The following is a 24,002-nucleotide window of genomic DNA, read 5'->3' as shown; positions in this document are numbered from 1 at the left end:
TTCATATCACTGGTCATTGAAGAATGATATATTAGATCTTATTAAGTTGCCTTTCAACATATTTTTTATGATTCATATCTCCTCTTCCTCTAAATCTTGGATGTGAACTCTGAGTTATTGGGTTAAATTAGTTTGTATGGCTAAACTTAAGCCAATGAACTTCAAGAGGCCGAGAAAGACGGATTATAAATACATTCAAGGAGAATGCAGTTGCATACGATAATAGTTTCACGTTGAGATACAGCCCAATAACCCTGCATAACTAGGACATCAAAATTCAAAATCGATACTACTGAAAAGTTAAAAGCATCAAAACCCAGAAGTTAGCGGCAATGAAAAAAACTTTACAAGGCACTTCCAGAAAAATTTTCACTGTGATTTGATGCGATCAAGATTCTCAGACACTGTTCTCATCCTAGGACGAACTTCTGGATCCAGCTCGGTGCAATTAAGAGCAATGTGGAATGTTGCAATAACTTGTTTCTTGGCATGAACTTCAGTCAGCAGTGCTGGGTCTATAATCTCAGACATGGGACGCTCCTCTCGAAACACCTTCCTTACAAGACTCTCCAGCTCCTTACCATCATTGTCAGGTCCCGCATCAGGCAGTCTCCCAGTTAATAATTCCAAGAGAACAATACCAAATGAGTAGACATCACATTTCTGAGTGAATTTGCTGCCATAAATTCGAGCTTCAGGCGCCAAGTAAACAGTAGCATGAGCCGAAAATCTGGAACCGATTGCAATGGTTTGGTTTTTGGTCATTTTAGAGGTACCAGGGACAAGACGAGTGATTCCAAAACCTGAGATGTGAGGCCGGAGTTCACCGTCAAGGAGGATTTTTGTAGATTTGATGTTGCCATGAACATATTTTCGAGGGCTGTGTTCATGTATGTACATTAAACCTCTAGCAGTTCCCTGAGCAATTTTTAACTTTGCAGCCCATGAAAGTGGTGGCAAAGAATTGGAAGGTCCCCCTGCAACAATTACACAACATTGCAGAAACTAGTTAGCCTATTATATTGCCAACTGATACTATACTAGGAAAGCCATCACAAACATTGAAAGGAAACAGTTAGATGTTTTTCCTTCTAATTATAGAGTGCCATAACAAGCATAAACTTTGATTTAGGTGATAAATCCAATACAAGTTATATGTATATTTAACATGATTTAAAATCGAAATAGGAATTTCTCTTCCACCCTTTAACATGTAGCATTTTAACCACTCGGGTGAAAAACATCATCAATTCACGGAAGAAAGGATTTTTCCAAGTTGGTAACCACAAAACGCAATAAACCAATATGCAGTATGGAACAGGATTACAATGGTGATAGTGGTCCACCTCTTATTTCATGTCACTATCAGATATCAATTGCATTGAAAACTATGCATTTGTCTGTCACTATAATGGGATCATTCAATAAATGTTGGTCTTAGTATTTATAAGAGCAATCAGAAGCAGATGAAGAGGACCACAAAATAAATATTTTTGTCTAAGAGTTCTGAAAAACATGAAAAATGGTCCTCACAAGGGTATCTTGAGAGAGTGCACATGGACAAATTCTTGTGATGGGAAAAAAAACAAAGAGAAAGATACCACAGGTGTATCTGAAATGAGTAATTACTGTTTCAATGAGAACAGAGAAGGCCCCAAAAATGTTTACAATGACCTCAATTCAGAAGGAAGGCTACTGGAAAAATCACAGGGGAAGTTTAAAAAATCGCCAGAAAACTGACATTTATTATTGTCAGACACTAAGCATAGTCTGGACCCATCATATATGTCTTTATGATTCATATATTTGGATTCAAGTGAAACAAATTTTACTTGCATGAGCATGTCTTAACTTAGAAGTTCAGAGCCATCTCAAAGAACACTATACTTTGAACCACATTCAGCCTAGTATTTGGAAAACTTATCCTTCATACACCAATTGTAAACAAAAGAGACGCCGAAAAAACGTTTTATATATTTTTTGAGTAAAACTACATATACAGATTATCTATACAAACTATCCCCTATGAATTGATGTGTCAACCTGCATGTTTGCTTTGTAATTTCCTTTAATTATTTAATTTATTTTTAATTCACATTATTCTATATAAAAGGTTTGTATATAAAGTATTATCCCTATTTTTGAGAAACATTTTATGTTATCCTGCTTTCAAATATGCATTCTCTAATTCTAATAATATGAATTTAATTATTTTCGAGTTACAAAACTAGTTTTCTAGAATAATTAGATAAAAGTTTACCAAAACAATAATAGTGTAGAAGAACGAAACCATGTAGGCCCCCCATTTCAAACATTAAACATGATTAACAGCCAATTCATGTGACCCTATAATTATTTGTTTCCCAAATTAAGCTAATCTACCCTCTAAACCTTATAATTACAATCACTAAATTTCAAAAAGATAGTTTTTTTACCATGCAACGCAGTGTACAAGCTTCCATTGCGGACGAAATCAGAAATCAGCAACTTCTCATCATTTGCATAATAATAAGCTTTCAACCGCACGATGTTCGGATGCTGGACCCTTCCAATGGCCTCCACCTCAGCTTCAAACTCCTTTAACCGCCACCTGTTATCACCCTCACTCAACCTCCTCACTGCAACAACAGTAGGCGCGATCACAGCCGATCCTCTCCCAGCAATAACCTTGTAAACAATCCCACTTCTACTTTTCCCCACCACGTAAGCCGAAGCCCTCAACAAATCCTCCAACTCCAAACTGAACCCCTCGTCCATCACAACAAATTTACCATTTTGCCCCTCCTCTTCGTCAACCACAACAACATCACCACACTTATTTTCCTTCCCCATTTTGCCCTCACGAGCTCGTCGTTTTCTCCGAAACAGCATCACCGAGACAAAAACACCAACCACCACCGAAACGCCAGAAATTACTGAAACTGCCACTGAACCAGTATTTCTCTCCTCTTTCTCTTTCTCTTCACCACCATAGCTAGAGCTAGAACTCTTCGGGTCTTGCGGATCCCGTTCTTCTTCAGGGTTTGAAAAAGCCCCGGGATTCTCAGCTTCTGGACATGGACTCTGCAATGGAAACCCACAAAGCCTCGGGTTTCCGGAAAATGCGGTGGGTCCCTGGTTCAAAAGTGAGCCCACTTGAGGTATCTCTCCACTGAGATTATTATACCTTAGATCCAAACTCACCATCACCGGAAAATGTCCGTACATCTCCGGAATCTGACCTGAAAATTGATTGTAAGACAAGTTTAGAGTACCAGTTAGGCCTCTTAGGTCGAGTAGAAATTCCGGCAAGGACCCGTTCAGGTGGTTTGAAGATAAATCTAAGTGTGTTAAGTCTTTAAGAGTTTTGATTTGGTCAGGAATTGTGCCAGAGAAAGAGTTGTGAGAGAAATCGAGATAAACGAGGTTTGTGGAGTTGAAGAGATTGGCAGGTATTGGTTTGGAGAAGTTGTTGTGAGCGAGATTGAGTCGAGTGAGTGAGTTCAAGAGGCCGAGTTCGGAGGGCATGTAGCCAGTGAAGCTTTTGTTTGGGAGATAGAGAGAGGTGACTCGGTTTCTAATGCAGTGAATGCCGGTCCAATGACAGGGGGTTGAGTCTGAGTCGGACCAAGAAACAATAACACTTGTTTCAGTCTCACTTTAAGAAACAGTGAAATAAATTGGTGGCTTGCACGTAACAAGAAATGCATTAGAGAAGCATGTCTGTACAATTATCACTTTATTCCATATATATTGTAACCATACTTCGTTAGTTACAGGCTTTGAATCTTGTGGTGTAAATTCTATCTGCCTTTCTATGTCATGGCTCATGAAGTGATAGAAACTTGAGCTTCCTTATACTTGCTCAGTTCATTAAAAAGAAAATGAAAATTCTAATCCCCTATTCATCACTTCCTATCTTCTGTACAGAAGCAAGTCAAACAATTTGATTAGGGACTGGCTTCTGAATATTCGAACACTTGCAGTTGGCCGGCTGTGCTTAGAGTCTACAAAGCAGAGTATTATCAAAGTGTAAGGTGAAGAATGGTTGGCAAGAATGTTAAAATTGAAGTTCAGTTTCTTCTCTCTTACTTAAATTGCTTTTGGAGGTCTTTATATACTCAAACGCCAAATCTAACATATTGCCGTGTTTGTTTGCTGCCAAGAGGAAACAAAGTAAATATTTTAGGATTGCAAATACAATGATTTGAGGTTTGAAGTGTGGAGAAATTATACCTTGTCCATATTTGGAACAAGCTCTTGTAGTTTCCTCATCCGTTCACTGATCCGGGTTCTTCTCACCTGAAAATATAATGCCACCTTAAGTTCTTAAACAATATATATATTTCATAGTCAATCCTATCATACTCTCAAGTGCTTAGAATATTAATTGGTTTATGATATAGACATATTACCCTTTCGGCAATGCTTCGAGGATGAGTGGCACAACCACGTTGCTCTAATCTTACAGGGGACAGAATCCTGAAATTGGAAGAACTTTCCATAGCTGTTATCTCTGTGAAGTCTTAGGCAAACTCAATGGGGATAATATGTGAACGCAATTTCCGAGCTCTCCATTCTAAGATAGAAAACCAATTAGATTAAAATCGACCAAGCAGTAAGATATGGATAAAATTAAGCTTGATATACAATTGATACCTGAGTACGAGAAAATAACTTCCGGTCATTTTCCTGGTCTCTTTTCATGCCAGTAAAATCTCCACGAAATGGGATAAATCGTTCCAAGAAACATAAGGGAATCCAGCACTATAAAAACGAGCATCACCATCACCATTTCCAACTTTTCCATCAGTAGGGCTACTGCGACGCTATCACTCTCAATTTCGGAGATCTGCGACAACATGCCCAAGGAGAAGAGGTATTCTTGATGAGAGCTAAGCTGAGTTTTCAGTCTGTTTGCAGCCGGACAAACTTTTCCATTCGATTCATTCAACCCACATAGTTTCCCACTTCTTTTGCGGTGGAGTAGCCTGCAATCACTGAGAAATTTTAAGTATCATCTAAGCTTCTAATCATGCCAAAATGTTCTTGTACCATCCCAACTTCTTAGAAGAAATCACCTCACTAAGTATAATGTCTTAAAGCAGCAGCACTACATCAATATAATTTAACACAAGACCTAATGTCTCAAAGAAAAACCTACTCTCAACACTCGTTCCTATATTCTTTTGTATGAACAAAACTGAGCCCAACATCTAGTTAAGAAAAAAACAGTCACCATTGCTAGAAGAGCTCTATATTATCTTAAGAGAAAATATCACATAACAATATAACACACATACTTGGAATTTCACTTTCAGTTCTTTCATCCATCTCCTGTGAGAAAAGAAATTTATACCAATGCTCTAATATAAGAGTAAGTAGCATTATCAACATAACTTTAAAGGCCATAGCCGATTCAATATCAAAACAACTTTTTGAATAACCAGAATTTAGTCTAAAAAATCTAAACACGCACCTTAGGCTAAATGGACTGACAAATCTAAAAAGACCATAACTAAGTATAGTAACTTCAAAACAAAAACAAGTATATGGGAAAAAATATAGAAAAAATTGCAAAAAATAAAACGAGTGAGCTGAGAAATGAGAACAACGATACCATTTTGTGCAGAGAGTTTGGCGAATATCCAGCAGGGGAGCACTCTGCCTAACGAGATTGGAGTTAACAGTTTTTACTGGTGTGTTATGATCCATTAAGAACTCAAATGAGGTTCCATAGCAGAACTCTGCCTTGGATAATGAGGAGGCAACCCATGACAGTTTGTTGAGAATTATTCCACAATGAACGGACGATTTATCTTCAAATTCTTGAAGTTAGAGTTATTACCAGTATCACCACCAGAGTTAATGAATCTTGAGATTAACCTCTCCGATTCAAAATTACTTATCAATAGTATCAGTGAAATTAACAAGAAGAGAGCTTGGAGCAGAGTGAAACCTCAACAAGGCAGAATCGGATTGGTTTGAAAATTATGAATGCTAGAATCCATGACAGCAGAAAACTCTGTGTTCGGCTCTTACAGATTATTGAGAAACGAGAAAGTTGGTTGAGTTTAGATTCGATGGCGGGGAAGCATTCCAGATAGCTAATAATTCTAGGAAATATGATGCATCACTTTCTGGAGAAGAAAATTCAGTGAATTGTAAGCAGAGAAAGATAAGATCTTGAAGGGAAGCAACTAAAGAAAAGAGGTAGAGAAAATGGTTGAAAGGATTAAAGAAAGGAGTAGAAGCTAACAATGTAAAAATAAAATAAAATAAATAAAAGAAAGGGTAAATAAAGGAAGGTTGAGAGAGGAGAGATGAAAAGAACGTGAGATTTGGAAATGAAAGCACCGAAAGCAAGGAAGATCTGAGAGAAAGTTAAAAAGAAAAGAAATGGTGTGTGATGGAAGGAAACGGGGTGATATTTATCTTCTGCTTCTTCTTCTTCTCATTGTTTCGGACAACCTCTCCACCTGTGTTCCTTTATTTCAACAAAATGCCCTTCTCCCTCATATATTTGAATTACATAATAAAAAATAGGTCAAAAAAAGAATAAAGTATAAAATTTACTAGAGATTTTTATGAATAAAATCACTACACTTTTATTGTTAATCAAAGAAGAATCAAGCATATCCATTATCCAAAATATGAATCTTACCTCCCCACTAAACTTGCTTTACCAATTTATTTAATAATTTTCTTCCCAATAATAGAAAAATAAATTGTTTGTATATACTTAAAAAATAAATGAAATATTTTTGATAGTTTAAAATTTAATTAATGAAAAAGATAAAAATCTAAATTTGATATTAATACAACTCTAAGAATTAAGAGTATGTATGAGAATATAAAAGAGTACGGGAATAGAAAAAAAAAAGAGTTGACGGCGTTGAGCGTTGGGAATAGTGTGAGTTGATGTCACGGATAAGGCATACCGCACGAGATATGGGACTTAATAGTATTGGGCGATGATATGATCGATATGATGTGATGTGATTTGATAATATCAAAGGCCTTGACGTCACTGTATCAGTGCCCGTGGAGCATGATTCATGCCGCATCTGATTCCCCTCTCTTTTCACCTTTTCTTCTCATTACATCATACCGCCGTCTTTCCATTTTTTGAAACCTCCATCTCAACCCCTTTTTTCTTTCTTTTTACCAATTTTGCCACTCCTTAAATAACTTAAGTTATTAATTTTGTAAATAAATTGACATTAAGTATATAATAAATTATGCAATACCTTATCCTTAACAATATTATTGAACAAAATGTATAATAACTGGGAATTATAAAATAAAATTAAAAGAATATATACTTCAAAGCTTCTCGTGATGGTCCCTCTTCACTCTCGTGGAGACGGTGGTAAAGAAAAAAAGGTAAACCGTAGTATGTAATAAAATAAAAGAAAAGGACGATGTTTTCATGTTGAAGGCCTCCCATTCCAAATAAAGTAAGGGAGTGTTTATGTGGAAGGAAACATGACACGTGACTCCGCATTTGCTTCAATGGTTTGTTCCTTTAATTTATTTTTAATAAAATTTATGTTTGGCTTTAGATCTCACAAAGGGTAAAAGCCCTTCTTATTTAAGCAAACCCTCTTTTTATGCTTTTCAGATATGCCCAAATCAATCACTAACCCCTTTTAAGATCTATTTCTACACTTTCTCTTTTATTTATTTATTTCTATCTAAATAATATTTTTTAAACTTTAGTACATCTTTTTCGATGGCTCGTGTTGAACAATTTGTATTGTATTGTATCGTATCGTATTCATGTTATGTTTAATTGTCGTAAACTAAATTCATACCATTATTACATAGAAAACCTAAACTCAAACATTATTTATCATATACTAAAACTCGTTAAAAGTTTCCCCGAATTTTGTTTTTCAAAATTTTTCTAATCAAACAATGAATAGATATGAAGAATTATTATAAATAATTTTATATTAGAATATAAATTATATACATAAACACAATAATTGAAATGACAAAAAAAACTTCATAATTATATAATTGACACACTAAAAATTCATATTAAAGTTCATTCTCAAACTAACGTAGTGAGAAATTATAATTGGTTGTTACATAAAATTTCATCATTAAAATATACAACATTTATAAAACATGATATTATTTATCTCACTGTTAAATTTAATAAGTATAAATTAACAAGCAATATAATCCATACTAAATTTGATAATGACTAAGAGACAAATAATGAGACATTTTTTTTACGTTTAATAATAATAGAAATTAAGAAAAATACTTGAACAATTAGGTTAGAAGTTTAGGATGGGAAATAAATTATCAAAATATACATTTTACTTTAAATTTTTAATTAATTAAAAAGTCAAAGTGCTAAGACAATGAAACGTTTTTCAAGACTAAACGAATACGATGAGCTATAAAATAGGTTAATGGATTGATTTGTGTCGTATACTCGTATCCATTTTTGAAGCACTTTCAAACCAATAAATTCATTCAGCAATTTTGGGGAAATTTGATCTTCATATGGTATACTTTCAAGTATTCAAGTTATAATAAATTATATATATATATATATATGCCTTTTCAAGAGAGGCTCATGAAATTGGTCATAAGATCAAAGTTATGGGTGGAGAATAAAGTGCATGTGCATAGGATTTTGAAAAGATAATCAAGTCAAAGAGGACTGAAAGTAACTTTAGATTTAATTTCTTTTGTCTCTAAAATGTTAAAGCTTTGGATTAGTAAAATTAGGGTGAGTTGATGTGTTTGACATGGAGATGGAGTTCAATACTTTATTAAAAAAAAAAAACCTCTTGATTAGAGAAATAATTCGTTGGTGAAGTCCAAAACCCTAAACCACTTTTCAAATCATGACCCAGATACTCTCATAGTCATAGTCTTACCCAATTTGGAAAGGGGTCCATTTAATTTAAATTTGTAGAGAAGAGGTATGTGGTGGGTTTAAGGTAGACAATTTCAACACCAAAATGAATTTTACAGTTCTTGCCCTAAGCCGAAAATTACCTAGCTAAGCTTACAGTCACAGTCAAAGTCAAGATTATAAATGGAAACAAAAGAAAGAATCAGGAAGATTCGAAGCCAATGAACATCTGAAGCTAAACGTCTTTAGAGGGCTAAGTTTACTTCATATCATGGTCATTGAAGAATGATTATTGATCTTATTAAGTTGCCTTCCAACATATTTTTATGTTATATCTCCTCTTCCTCTAAATCTTGGATGTGAATCTGAGTATGGGTTAAATTAGTTTGTATGGCAAACTTAAGCCAATGAACTTCAAGAGGCGAGAAAGACGGATTATAAACATTCATGGAGAATGCAGTTGCATACGATAGTTTCACGTTGAGATCAGCCCAATAACCCTGCATACTAAGACATCAAAATTCAAAATCGATACTACTGAAAAGTTAAAAGCATCAAAACCAGAAGTTAGCGGCAATGAAAAAAACTTTACAAGGCACTTCCAGAAAAATTTTCACTGTGATTTGATGCGATCAAGATTCTCAGACACTGTTCTTATCCTAGGACGAACTTCTGGATCCAGCCGGTGCAATTAAGAGCAATGTGGAATGTTGCAATAACTTGTTTCTTGGCATGAACTTCGTCAGCAGTGTGGGTCTATAATCTCAGACATGGACGCTCCTCTCGAAACACCTTCCTTACAAGACTCTCCAGTCCTTACCATCATGTGTCAGGTCCCGCATCAGGCAGTCTCCCAGTTAATAATTCCAAGAGAACAATACCAAATGAGTAGACATCATTTCTGAGTGAATTTGCTGCCATAAATTCGAGCTCAGGGCGAGTAAACGTAGCTGAGCCGAAAATTGGAACCGATTGCAATGGTTTGGTTTTTGGTCATTAGAGGTACCAGGGACAAGACGAGTGATTCCAAAACTGAGATGTGAGGCCGAGGTCACTCGTCAAGGAGGATTTTTGTAGATTGATGTTGCCATGAACATATTTTCGGGGCTGTGTTCATGTATGTACATTAAACCTCTAGCAGTTCCCTGAGCAATTTTTAATTGCAGCCCATGAAAGTGGTGGCAAAGAATTGGAAGGTCCCCTGCAACAATTACACACATTGCAGAAACTAGTTAGCCTATATTGCCAACTGATACTTACTAGGAAAGCCATCACAACATTGAAAGGAAACAGTTAGATGTTTTTCCTTCTAATTATAGAGTGCCATAACAACTCAAATAATAAAAGGGTTTTAGTCTCACACATGCTCGCACAAAACAAATTGAAAAAAAAAAAAACCTGATTTATGATTTGACTCTAACATATTATTCTATAAATAAAAGATTCAAAAGCATTGTAACAGTCATCTAAAAGTTGAAGATTGAATGAAGTAATACGAGTTAAAAAGAAGTATAACCTTTCAAACAAGCGACAATTCATCTCAAATGTGATTAATAGAATAACCTATTGCAAATCTAGGTCAAATCAATTATGAAGAACAAAGGATCCTTCCCTCATTTAAGCATGGCATGGTAAATCCAAACTAAAATTGAGAGAGAAAGAGAGAAACAAACTTTGTTGAGAGAATTGAAGAAGCTGGAGAAGGAAGAATCAAACAAAGAGGCTGACTGACTGCTCTATTCTGTGACTTTTTTTTTAGTAGCAAAGGGATTATTAATAGTGGAAAGGGGTTTTTTGGGATAAAATTTTTAAACCAGCCAAGAAACCCCAATTTGAGGTGTTTTATAAACCCCTCAAAAATACACTATACTGGTTTTAGGGGGTTTTTAAACCAATCTATAAAAAATCTGGCAAGTAATGGTTTTTAAACACCTCAAAACCAGTCTAATTAAAAAACCCTCAAAACCAGTGAAAAAAAAACTCTCAAGCAGACCCTTAAGTATTAAGGTCATTTTTAATAACTCATTTAGTTTGTCTTCTATAGACTTAGAACTATCCATCATATATGAAAATAATGCACCCTTTAAAAATGCAAGATTAGGTGCAAATTGCAAAGCGTAAAGTGATTTGAGTTTACCCCACAAGGCCAGAGGAGTCTCTAGGCCATCTACCTTCCACAGGACATTGTCTGACAGGTTCATGATGATTAGGTTGTACGCTTCTTCATCGATCTCTACCTTTTTCTTCAGCTTATTTTCAGGCCACTTCTCGGCGTTCTTCTCCAGAGCCAGAGCCACCTTATTATGGGAAAGCAGTGTCTTCATCTTTTTCTTCCAACTACTGAAGTCGATTTTCCCATCGTATTGGGTAATCTCCATTCTAGTAGTTGTAGACATTGTGTGTGTATTAAAGAAACTTCAAGATTCACCCTAATTGAACCCTAAAAGTTCAATTCTGATTTCTGACTCAATGACCCAAACGAAACCCTAGACTTCAAGAACATATCAAATCAACAAATTTCACCTTCGATTTTACGATTTGGGAACCCTGGAGTGCTAAAGAGATGCCTAGACAAAAAAGCCCCAAATTGTTCATAAACCCTAGGTTTCCCAAAACTTTCAATTGAACAAATTTGTCACTCAGAAATCAAACAAGATCCTATCTCTAATGCTCTGATACTACTATTATGAAATCTTCCTAATCTTTAACACACAATCAAGACAAAAAAACACACAAGAGCAAAACCACAACAATACACACAGATTTACCTTGGTTCACCTATCCAAGATTGGATAGGCTATGTCCACATTGAGCTCCGGAATCGAAGGAGCTCACTGCACTAATCAATTAGAATCAAGAGTTTACAACAAAGATCAAAAGATCTAACACTCACAACAACCAAATCTCTCCCATAACCCAACCTAGAGAACTATCCCTTGAATCTCTAAGATCTTGAGAACAAAACCCCTCTCACCTGAACGACTAACTCTCTAATCACTCACTCACACCAGGTTACACAAATTTGATCGCAACAAATTAGCCTAACAGAAAGCTTAAGGAAAATCAGTACAGTAGTGAAAACCCGATTGAATTAGGATCCCTTTAATGTGACTTCACTGTTGTGCTAAAGAGTTGATGATGGCCGTTGGATCAACTTTGAATCAAAGGTCAAGATTTAACTTCCAGCAATGATACAACACAACGTTGCACCCCTTAAGAGAATACTGCACCGTTTCAAGTCTTCAACTTAACATTTTAGTCCAATTTAAAGCTAAGGCAAACAAGCCTTCAATGCTTATTGCTTCACTTGAAATTGCCATCTTTCCTCCCATTGATCTTAGTTGATTTCTTTTTGTCTTTACAATTACTGCCCAGGTTTGTGGTTGGTGACTTGGCTCCATATAAACACAGACAAAAGGACAGAAAAACCTGTTCCCTTCCTGTAAAATTGTGAAAACAAGAAAATTTTGGTGTCTGCACTCAATGTTGCCCTTTGAATAAAACAGAAAATGGATAAGGTTCATTAAACAGCCAGAGAAACTCTGGCACATTGCTTATTTAAGTAGTTCAGACCATATATGATGACCTCAGGTACATTTCAGCTTCATTATAGCATTCATCTAACCTCCCTCGATATTTTATACCGGCCCTCAAGAATCTATATTTTAGACTTGCTTTGAAAGTGGATTTGGTACAAAGATATGGCAATTATAGTTCAAATTTCATTTGCACAAGTTTACATTAATGCAGCTTCTGGTCCGATAAACTATTCTATTGTGAGTCAAAGGCTTGTCTAAAACATAATTAGCATAGCTAAAAATGGAAACAATAACACTTTGTTTCAGTCTCACTTTAAGAAACAGTGAAATAAATTGGTGGCTTGAACGTAACAAGAAATGCATTAGAGAAGCATGTCCTGTACAATTATCACTTTATTCTATATATATTGTAACCATACTTCGTTAGCTTACAGGCTTTGAATCTTGTGGTGTAAATTCTATCTGCCTTTCTATGTCATGGCTCATGAAGTGATAGAAACTTGAGCTTCCTTATACTTGCTCAGTTCATTAAAAAGAAAATGAAAATTCTAATCCCCTATTCATCACTTTCCTTATCTTCTGTACAGAAGCAAGTCAAACAATTTGATTAGGGACTGGCTTCTGAATATTCGAACACTTGCAGTTGGCCCGGCTGTCGCTAAGAGTCTACAAAGCAGAGTATTATCAAAGTGTAAGGTGAAGAATGGTTTGGCAAGAATGTTAAAATTGAAGTTCAGTTTCTTCTCTCTTACCTTAAATTGCTTTTGGAGGTCTTTAATATACTCAACAGCCAAATCTAACATATCTGCCGTGTTTGTTTGCTGCCAAGAGGAAACAAAAGTAAATATTTTAGGATTGCAAATACAATGATTTTGAGGTTTGAAGTGTGGAGAAATTATACCTTGTCCATATTTGGAACAAGCTCTTGTAGTTTCCTCATCCGTTCACTGATCCGGGTTCTTCTCACCTGAAAATATAATGACACCTTAAGTTCTTAAACAATAGATATATTTCATGGTCACTCCTGTCATACTCTCAAGTGCTTAGAATATTAATTGGTTTATGATATAGACATATTTACCCTTTCGGCAATGCTTCGAGGATGAGTGGCACAACCACGTTTTGCTCTAATCTTACAGGGGACAGAATCCTGAAATTGGAAGAACTTTTCCATAGCTGTTATCTCTGCTGAAGTCTTAGGCAAACTCAACTGGTGGGATAATATGTGAACGCAATTTCCGAGCTCTCCATTCTAAAGACAGAAAACCAATTAGATTAAAATCGACCAAGCAGTAAGATATGGATAAAAATTAAGCTTGATATACAAATTGATACCTGAGTACCAGAAAATAACTTCCGGTCATTTTCCTGGTCTCTTTTCATGCCAGTAAAATTCTCCACGAAATGGGATAAATCGTTCCAAGAACCATAAGGGAATCCAGCACTATAAAACCGAGCATCACCATCACCATTTCCAACTTTTCCATCAGTAGGGCTACCTGCGACGCTATCACTCTCAATTTCGGAGATCTGCGACAACATGCCCAAGGAAGAAGGTATTCTTGATGAGAAGCTAAGCTGAGTTTTCAGTCTGTTTGCAGCTGGACAAACTTTTCCATTCGATCCATTCAACCCACCATAGTTTCCCACTTCTTTTGCGGTGGAGTAGCCTGCAATTCACTGAGAAATTTTAAGTAATTCATCTAAGCTTCTAATCATGCCAAAACTGTTCTTGTCACATCCCAACTTCTTAGAAGAAATCACCTCACTAAGTATAATTGTCTTAAAGCAGCAGCACTACATCAATTAAATTTAACACAAGACCACTAATTGTCTCAAAGAAAAAACTACTCTCAAACCTCATCCCTATATTTCTCTTTGTATGAACAAAACTGAGCCCAACTCTAGTTAAGAAAAAAACAGTCACCATTGCTAGAAGAGCTCTATATTATCTCTAAGAGAAAAATATCACATAACAATATAACACACATAACTTGGAATTTCACTTTCAGTTCTTTTCATCCATCTCCTGTGAGAAAAGAAATTTATACCAATGCTCTAATATAAGAGTAAGTAGCATTATCAACATAACTTTAAAGGCCATAGCCGATTCAATATCAAAACAACTTTTTGAATAACCAGAATTTAGACTAAAAAAATCTAAACAGCCACCTTAGGCTAAAATGGACTGACAAATCTAAAAAGACCATAACTAAGTATAGTAACTTCAAACACAAAACAAGTATATGGGAAAAAATATAGAAAAAAATTGCAATAAAATAAAACAGAGTTGAGCTGAGAAATGAGAACAACGATACCATTTTGAGCAGAGAGTTTGGCGAATAGTCCAGCAGGGGAGCTACTCTGCCTAACGAGATTGGAGTTAACAGTTTTTACTGGTGTGTTATGATCCATTAAGAACTCAAATGAGGTGTCCATAGCAGAACTCTGCCTTGGATAATGAGGAGGCAACCCAGGACAGTTTTGTTGAGAATTATTCCCACAATGAACGGACGATTTATCTTCAAATTCTTGAAAGTTAGAGTTATTACCAGTATCACCACCAGAGTTAATGAATCTTGAGATTAACCTCTCCGATTCAAAATTACTCTTATCAATAGTATCAGTGAAATTAACAAGAAGAGAGCTTGGAGCAGAGTGAAACCTCAACAAGGCAGAATCGGATTGGTTCTGAAAATTATGAATGCTAGAATCCATGACAACAGAAAACTCTGTGTTTCCGCTCTTACAGATTATTGAGAAACGAGAACTGTTTGGTTGAGTTATAGATTCGATGGTGAAGAAGCATTCCAGATAGCTTAATAATTCTAGGAAATATGATGCATCACTTTCTGGAGAAGAAAATTCAGCTTGAATTGTAAGCAGAGAAAGATAAGATCTTGAAGAGGAAGCAACAAAAGAAAAGAGGTAGAGAAAATGGTTGAAAGGATATAAATGAAAGGAGTAGAAGCTAACAATGTAAAAATAAAATAAAATAAAATAAAGAAAGGGTAAATAAAAGGAAGGTTGAGAGAGGAGAGATGAAAAGAACGTGAGATTTGGAAATGAAAGCACCGAAAGCAAGGAAGATCTTGAGAGAAAGTTGAAAAAGAAAAGAAATGGTGTGTGATGGAAGGAAACGGAGGTGATATTTATCTTCTGCTTCTTCTTCTTCTCATTGTTTCGGACAACCTCTCCACCTGTGTTCCTTTATTTCACAAAATGCCCTTCTCCCTCATATATTTGAATTACATAATAAAAAATAGGTCAAAAAAAGAATAAAGTATAAAATTTACTAGAGATTTTTATGAATAAAATCACTACCACTTTTATTGTTAATCAAAGAAGAATCAAGCATATACCATTATCCAAAATATGAATCTTACCTCCCCACTAAACTTGCTTTACCAATTTATTTAATAATTTTCTTCCCAATTAATAGAAAAATAAATTGTTTGTATATACTTAAAAAATAAATGAAATAATTTTTGAATAGTTTAAAATTTAATTAATGAAAAAGATAAAAATCTAAATTTGATATTTAATACAACTCTAAGAATTAAGAGTATGTATGAGAATATAACTAAGAGTACGGGAATAGAAAAAAAAAAGAGTTGACGGCGTTGAGCGTTGGGAATAGTGTGAGTTGATGTCACGGATAAGGCATAACCGCACGAGATATGGGACTTAATAGTATTGGGCGATGATATGATCGATATGATGTGATGTGATTTGATAATATCAAAGGCCTTGACGTCACTGTATCAGTGCCCGTGAGCACTGATTCATGCCGCATCTGATTCCCCTCTCCTTTTCACCTTTTCTTCTCATTACATCATACCCGCCGTCTTTCCATTTTTTGAAACCTCCATCTCAACCCCTTTTTTCTTTCTTTTTACCAATTTTGCCACTCCCTTAAATAACTTAAGTTATTAATTTTGTAAATAAATTGACATTAAGTAATAATAAATTATGCAATACCTTATCCTTAACAAATATTATTGAACAAAATGTATAATAACTTGGGAATTATAAAATAAAATTAAAAGAATATATACTTCAAAAGCTTCTCGTGATGGTCCCTCTTCACTCTCGTGGAGACGGTGGTAAAGAAAAAAAGGTAAACCGTAGTATAGTAATAAAATAAAAGAAAAGGACGATGTTTTCATGTTGAAGGCCTCCCATTCCAAATAAAGTAAGGGAGTGTTTATGTGGAAGGAAACATGGACACGTGACTCCGCATTTGCTTCAATGGTTTGTTCCTTTAATTTATTTTTATATAAAATTTATGTTTGGGCTTTAGATCTCACAAAGGGTAAAAGCCCTTCTTATTTAAGCAAACCCTCTTTTATGCTTTTCAGATATGCCCAAATCAATCACTAACCCCTTTTTAAGATCTATTTCTACACTTTCTCTTTTATTTATTTATTTCTATCTAAATAATATTTCTTTAAACTTTAGTACATCTTTTTCGATGGCTCGTGTTGAACAATTTGTATTGTATTGTATCGTATCGTATTCATGTTATGTTTAATTGTCGTAAACTAAATTCATACCATTATTACATAGAAAAACCTAAACTCAAACATTATTTATCATATACTAAAACTCGTTAAAAGTTTCCCCGAATTTTGTTTTTCAAAATTTTTCTAATCAAACAATGAATATGATATGATGAGAATTATTATAAAATAATTTTATATTAGAATATTAAATTATATACATAAACACAATAATTGAAATGACAAAAAAAACTTCATAATTATATAATTGCACACACTAAAAATTCAATATTAAAGTTCATTCTCAAACTAACGTAGTGTAAAATTATAATTGGTTGTTACATAAAATTTCATCATTAAATATACACACATATTATAAAACATGATATTATTTATCTCACTGTTAAATTTAATAAGTATAAATTAACAAGCAATATAATCCATACTAAATTTGATAATGACTAAGAGACAAATAATGAGACATTTTTTTTACGTTTAATAATAATAGAAATTAAGAAAAATACTTGAACAATTAGGTTAGAAGTTTAGGATGGGAAATAAATTATCAAAATATACATTTTACTTTAAATTTTTTAATTAATTAAAAAGTCAAAGTGCTAAGACAAGTGAAACGTTTTTCAAGACTAAACGAATACGATGAGCTATAAAATAGGTTAATGGATTGATTTGTGTCGTATACTCGTATCCAATTTTTTGAAGCACTTTTCAAACCAATAAATTCATTCAGCAATTTTGGGGAAATTTGATCTTCATATGGTATACTTTCAAGTATTCAAGTTATAATATATATATATATATATATGCCTTTTCAAGAGAGGCTCATGAAATTGGTCATTAAGATCAAAGTTATGGGTGGAGAATAAAGTGCATGTGCATAGGATTTTGAAAAGATAATCAAGTCAAAGAGGACTGAAAGTAACTTTTAGATTTAATTTCTTTTGTCTCTAAAATGTTAAAGCTTTGGATTAGTAAAATTAGGGTGAGTTGATGTGTTTGACATGGAGATGGAGTTCAATATTTATTAAAAAAAAAAAAAACCTCTTGATTAGAGAAATAATTCGTTGGTGAAGTCCAAAACCCTAAACCACTTTTCAAATCATGACCCAGATACTCTCATAGTCATAGTCTTACCCAATTTGGAAAGGGGTCCATTTAATTTAAATTTTGTAGAGGAAGAGGTATGTGGTTGGGTTTAAGGTCAGACAATTTCAACACCAAAATGAATTTTACAAGTTCTTGCCCTAAGCCTGAAAATTACCTAGCTAAGCTTACAGTCACCAGTCAACAGTCAAGATTACTAAAAGGAAACAAAAGAAAGAATCAGGAAAGATTCGAAACCAATGAACATCTAAAGTCTAAACGTCTTTAGAGGGCTAAGTTTACTTCATATCACTGGTCATTGAAGAATGATATATTAGATCTTATTAAGTTGCCTTCCAACATATTTTTTATGATTCATATCTCCTCTTCCTCTAAATCTTGGATGTGAACTCTGAGTTATTGGGTTAAATTAGTTTGTATGGCTAAACTTAAGCCAATGAACTTCAAGAGGCCGAGAAAGACGGATTATAAATACATTCAAGGAGAATGCAGTTGCATACGATAATAGTTTCACGTTGAGATACAGCCCAATAACCCTGCATAACTAGGACATCAAAATTCAAAATCGATACTACTGAAAAGTTAAAAGCATCAAAACCCAGAAGTTAGCGGCAATGAAAAAAACTTTACAAGGCACTTCCAGAAAAATTTTCACTGTGATTTGATGCGATCAAGATTCTCAGACACTGTTCTCATCCTAGGACGAACTTCTGGATCCAGCTCGGTGCAATTAAGAGCAATGTGGAATGTTGCAATAACTTGTTTCTTGGCATGAACTTCAGTCAGCAGTGCTGGGTCTATAATCTCAGACATGGGACGCTCCTCTCGAAACACCTTCCTTACAAGACTCTCCAGCTCCTTACCATCATTGTCAGGTCCCGCATCAGGCAGTCTCCCAGTTAATAATTCCAAGAGAACAATACCAAATGAGTAGACATCACATTTCTGAGTGAATTTGCTGCCATAAATTCGAGCTTCAGGCGCCAAGTAAACAGTAGCATGAGCCGAAAATCTGGAACCGATTGCAATGGTTTGGTTTTTGGTCATTTTAGAGGTACCAGGGACAAGACGAGTGATTCCAAAACCTGAGATGTGAGGCCGGAGTTCACCGTCAAGGAGGATTTTTGTAGATTTGATGTTGCCATGAACATATTTTCGAGGGCTGTGTTCATGTATGTACATTAAACCTCTAGCAGTTCCCTGAGCAATTTTTAACTTTGCAGCCCATGAAAGTGGTGGCAAAGAATTGGAAGGTCCCCCTGCAACAATTACACAACATTGCAGAAACTAGTTAGCCTATTATATTGCCAACTGATACTGTACTAGGAAAGCCATCACAAACATTGAAAGGAAACAGTTAGATGTTTTTCCTTCTAATTATAGAGTGCCATAACAAGCATAAACTTTGATTTAGGTGATAAATCCAATACAAGTTATATGTATATTTAACATGATTTAAAATCCAAATAGGAATTTCTCTTCCACCATTTAACATGTAGCATTTTAACCACTCGGGTGAAAAACATCATCAATTCACGGAAGAAAGGATTTTTCCAAGTTGGTAACCACAAAAGGCAATAAACCAATATGCAGTATGGAACAGGATTACAATGGTGATAGTGGTCCACCTCTTATTTCATGTCACTATCAGATGTCAATTGCATTGAAAACTATGCATTTGTCTGTCACTATAATGGGATCATTCAATAAATTTTGGTCTTAGTATTTATAAGAGCAATCAGAAGCAGATGAAGAGGACCACAAAATAAATATTTTTGTCTAAGAGTTCTGAAAAACATGAAAAATTGTCCTCACAAGGGTATCTTGAGAGAGTGCACATGGACATAAAAAAAACAAAGAGAAAGATACCACAGGTGTATCTGAAATGAGTAATTACTGTTTCAATGAGAACAGAGAAGGCCCCAAAAATGTTTACAATGACCTCAATTCAGAAGGAAGGCTACTGGAAAAATCACAGGGGAAGTTTAAAAAATCGCCAGAAAACTGACATTAATTATTGTCAGACACTAAGCATAGTCTGGACCCATCATATATGTCTTTATGATTCATATATTTGGATTCAAGTGAAACAAATTTTACTTGCATGAGCATGTCTTAACTTAGAAGTTCAGAGCCATCTCAAAGAACACTATACTTTGAACCACATTCAGCCTAGTATTTGGAAAACTTATCCTTCATACACCAATTGTAAACAAAAGAGACGCCGAAAAAACGTTTTATATATTTTTTGAGTAAAACTACATATACAGATTATCTATACAAACTATCCCCTATGAATTGATGTGTCAACCTGCATGTTTGCTTTGTAATTTCCTTTAATTATTTAATTTATTTTTAATTCACATTATTCTATATAAAAGGTTTGTATATAAAGTATTATCCCTATTTTTGAGAAACATTTTATGTTATCCTGCTTTCAAATATGCATTCTCTAATTCTAATAATATGAATTTAATTATTTTCGAGTTACAAAACTAGTTTTCTAGAATAATTAGATAAAAGTTTACCAAAACAATAATAGTGTAGAAGAACGAAACCATGTAGGCCCCCCATTTCAAACATTAAACATGATTAACAGCCAATTCATGTGACCCTATAATTATTTGTTTCCCAAATTAAGCTAATCTACCCTCTAAACCTTATAATTACAATCACTAAATTTCAAAAAGATAGTTTTTTTACCATGCAACGCAGTGTACAAGCTTCCATTGCGGACGAAATCAGAAATCAGCAACTTCTCATCATTTGCATAATAATAAGCTTTCAACCGCACGATGTTCGGATGCTGGACCCTTCCAATGGCCTCCACCTCAGCTTCAAACTCCTTTAACCGCCACCTGTTATCACCCTCACTCAACCTCCTCACTGCAACAACAGTAGGCGCGATCACAGCCGATCCTCTCCCAGCAATAACCTTGTAAACAATCCCACTTCTACTTTTCCCCACCACGTAAGCCGAAGCCCTCAACAAATCCTCCAACTCCAAACTGAACCCCTCGTCCATCACAACAAATTTACCATTTTGCCCCTCCTCTTCGTCAACCACAACAACATCACCACACTTATTTTCCTTCCCCATTTTGCCCTCACGAGCTCGTCGTTTTCTCCGAAACAGCATCACCGAGACAAAAACACCAACCACCACCGAAACGCCAGAAATTACTGAAACTGCCACTGAACCAGTATTTCTCTCCTCTTTCTCTTTCTCTTCACCACCATAGCTAGAGCTAGAACTCTTCGGGTCTTGCGGATCCCGTTCTTCTTCAGGGTTTGAAAAAGCCCCGGGATTCTCAGCTTCTGGACATGGACTCTGCAATGGAAACCCACAAAGCCTCGGGTTTCCGGAAAATGCGGTGGGTCCCTGGTTCAAAAGTGAGCCCACTTGAGGTATCTCTCCACTGAGATTATTATACCTTAGATCCAAACTCACCATCACCGGAAAATGTCCGTACATCTCCGGAATCTGACCTGAAAATTGATTGTAAGACAAGTTTAGAGTACCAGTTAGGCCTCTTAGGTCGAGTAGAAATTCCGGCAAGGACCCGTTCAGGTGGTTTGAAGATAAATCTAAGTGTGTTAAGTCTTTAAGAGTTTTGATTTGGTCAGGAATTGTGCCAGAGAAAGAGTTGTGAGAGAGATCGAGATAAACGAGGTTTGTGGTGTTGAAGAGATTGGCAGGTATTGGTTTGGAGAAGTTGTTGTGAGCGAGATTGAGTCGAGTGAGTGAGTTCAAGAGGCCGAGTTCGGAGGGCATGTAGCCAGTGAAGCTTTTGTTTGGGAGATAGAGAGAGGTGACTCGGTTTCTAATGCAGTGAATGCCGGTCCAATGACAGGGGGTTGAGTCTGAGTCGGACCAAGAGTCGAGGGAGCGAGTTGGGTCAGTTGAAATGGCGGCTTTGAGTGCGAGAAGAGCGAGGCCATCTTGGTTGAGAGAGAAAGAGAAAGGAGCAAACAAGAGTGTGAGAAAGAGTTGAAGAAGCATTGTCACCAGTGTTTCAAATATTGGAATCTAAAATTGCGAGGCTCTAGTGATTCAAAATGAAGATTGTTTAAGTTTCATGCAACGAGGAGTTGCAGAGAAAAAGGAGAGGAAGAAGAAGAAGTAGAGAAGAAAATTTGAACTTGAAAGTTTTGAGTGTTCTCGAGGTGGCAGACTAACGTGGTTACGTGGCTACGCCAAGTTTAAATTATTAAATATCTACATTATTTTAATGAAAAGGTAATAATAATCTAATTACCATTTACTATTTGTTTTACACCATAATGCCTCCCTGATCGTTGCAACAAGGGGAGAGCCCCGAAGGTTAGGCGAAACAGCACTTTCCCACCCATTAAGTTTCAAAACGACATTTTCCCACCCTTCGTCAGATTCTGTTAGTATTTTCCGTTTTAAAGAAGGGTAATATGGTTAATTTATATCAAGCCACAAAAATTAAAATTAAAAAATTGAAATATAAGGTTTAGTTGCTGAATGGTTGCCACATGGCAGGGAGGTTAACTTTGAAAAAACAAATAACACCAAAAAGTTGATTGTATTCTATTGTAACTGTCTCTCTCTCTCTCTGCTCTTTGAAACTAAAACGCCCAGAGTTCTATTGTAACTCTCTCTCTGCTCTCTGGAACTGAAACGACTGACCCAAAGTTCTATTGTAACTCTCTCTGCTCTGTAAAACTGAAGCGTCTTCTCCCTCTCTTCTATCGTATCCCTTTCTTCTACTCATGGTACGTATTGGCTTCTTTTCCAAACTCAATTACCTTCTATTTTGGTGTCTTCTTGAACTGAGATAGAGTGATCATGGTTGTGGTTTGAATGCACGACAATTCTATAGACTAAAAAAAAGCTGATTTTTTGTTCTTCCTGTTCTTGAAACTGAAGCGATTGGGGACTTAAGGTTGGCGACTAAGGACGACGACGGACAAAAAAAAAGTTTGAAAGGGCGAGCGACGATTGGCTACGACGACGACTACTAAGCCAAAAATTGTGGGTAATCTTCTTCTTTTTTTGTTTTTGTCTTAGTTTAAAACAAAATTGTTATGTGTTTTTCGTTTGGTTCTTAGTGGTTAAATTATAGAGCTTTTTAGAAGGAACAAAAAAAATGTTACTTTCTAGAGTGAAGTCCTTTTTGGTGCAAAATATGAATTCTTATAATGTCTATTAGTTTGTGAGACAATTGTTCAACTTCTGTCCCAATACTGCTTAACGAATTTCAGATTTTGCATTGCCATTGGTGCCTTTTGTCTTGATGAGAATCTTCACTTGAAGGTCCTATGAAATTTTTGTTGCAACATTTTAAACCATTTAGTCTTTCGGATACGGAATATTGAAGTTGGGAATTCTAGTGTTCAAATTAATTACATATAAGATTTATGATAGACAATGGGAAAGACACATCTTGCATCAAATTGAAACAAAGACACTGCATTTGTGGAATATTTTATCAGTTTCTGATTGATCTTAAAGAGTCCTAGAATTTGTTTTCAACAAGGATAAGAATGTGGAGTTTGTAAAGACCACAATAAGAAGCTATGGTGTTGATATATATTATTTTCTTGGATAACAATGTTCTTGTGTTATTTTAATTATTATGAAATTGAAACATTTAAGTTTGTAGCACCATTGGTTGAAAACTGAGATCGTCTTTGCTTGTAGAGGTTTAATTTACTTGTCTTTCAACTCCTTTAGCATTTTTAATCAATATGTTATCTAATGTTTGTTATTTTTTGTTGTATATCTTGTTTTGGTTAATGAATTATCTTGACTTAAAAGACGTGGTTTTTTGGGGCCTCCACATGATCTCTTTGTAATTCCCTGTTGTAAATTAAATTATTTAGTAGAGTTAACTCTAATTATATTCTAACAACACCAAAGAGAGAGAGTATTATTCATCACATTTTCCAAGTTCAACAAGTATTCATTGATAGAGAGGGCCAGACTAGTGTTGATGTCTATTCATTATT

At 35.2% G+C, this 24,002-nt stretch overlaps 2 protein-coding genes across 3 annotated transcripts; both read right to left on the bottom strand.

Moving 5' to 3' along the window:
- Positions 1-205: 205 nt before the first annotated feature.
- Positions 206-22,177, bottom strand: LOC116138652 (receptor protein kinase-like protein ZAR1). Of its 2 annotated transcripts, XM_031424347.1 has the most exons (3): positions 21,899-22,177; positions 2,436-3,607; positions 206-977 (listed from the first exon to the last, which is right to left on the bottom strand). In XM_031424347.1, the coding sequence occupies exons 1-3, from the start codon at positions 22,024-22,026 to the stop codon at positions 370-372; spliced, it is 1,908 nt and encodes a 635-aa protein (XP_031280207.1). In that variant the 5' UTR covers positions 22,027-22,177; the 3' UTR covers positions 206-369. The 2 variants fall into 2 exon arrangements, with proteins under 2 accessions (XP_031280207.1, XP_031280208.1); XM_031424348.1 differs by lacking the exons at positions 206-977; positions 2,436-3,607 and adding an exon at positions 18,511-19,282 and having other exon boundaries at positions 20,727-22,177.
- Positions 12,699-15,550, bottom strand: LOC116138653 (transcription factor bHLH130-like). Its single transcript, XM_031424349.1, has 6 exons — positions 14,718-15,550; positions 13,735-14,069; positions 13,481-13,651; positions 13,301-13,366; positions 13,152-13,220; positions 12,699-13,065 (listed from the first exon to the last, which is right to left on the bottom strand). The coding sequence occupies exons 1-6, from the start codon at positions 15,115-15,117 to the stop codon at positions 12,994-12,996; spliced, it is 1,113 nt and encodes a 370-aa protein (XP_031280209.1). The 5' UTR covers positions 15,118-15,550; the 3' UTR covers positions 12,699-12,993.
- Positions 22,178-24,002: the final 1,825 nt, after the last annotated feature.

The sequence above is a fragment of the Pistacia vera genome, unplaced genomic scaffold, assembly GCF_008641045.1.
Source record: "Pistacia vera cultivar Batoury unplaced genomic scaffold, PisVer_v2 Contig343, whole genome shotgun sequence".
Lineage (NCBI taxonomy): Eukaryota > Viridiplantae > Streptophyta > Magnoliopsida > Sapindales > Anacardiaceae > Pistacia > Pistacia vera.
The sequence above is the reverse complement of the archived record's forward strand: the minus strand, read 5'-3'. Positions and strand labels throughout refer to the sequence as shown.

What these genes read in the sequence shown, in the direction of transcription:
- LOC116138653 (XM_031424349.1), bottom strand. Translation starts at nt 15,117, where the DNA reads ATGGATTCTAGCATTCATAATTTTCAGAACCAATCCGATTCTGCCTTG. An exon ending in CAAACTCTCTGCTCAAAATG is followed by an intron (nt 14,070 to 14,717) that starts GTATCGTTGTTC and finishes AGTGAATTGCAG; the next exon opens with GCTACTCCACCGCAAAAGAA. An exon ending in ACCTCCAAAAGCAATTTAAG is followed by an intron (nt 13,066 to 13,151) that starts GTAAGAGAGAAG and finishes TCTGCTTTGTAG; the next exon opens with ACTCTTAGCGACAGCCGGGC.
- LOC116138652 (XM_031424347.1), bottom strand. Translation starts at nt 22,026, where the DNA reads ATGCTTCTTCAACTCTTTCTCACACTCTTGTTTGCTCCTTTCTCTTTC. An exon ending in ACTCGCTCCCTCGACTCTTG is followed by an intron (nt 3,608 to 21,898) that starts GTCCGACTCAGA and finishes TATTGTTTCTTG; the next exon opens with GTCCGACTCAGACTCAACCC. An exon ending in CTTGTACACTGCGTTGCATG is followed by an intron (nt 978 to 2,435) that starts GTAAAAAAACTA and finishes TAATTGTTGCAG; the next exon opens with GGGGACCTTCCAATTCTTTG.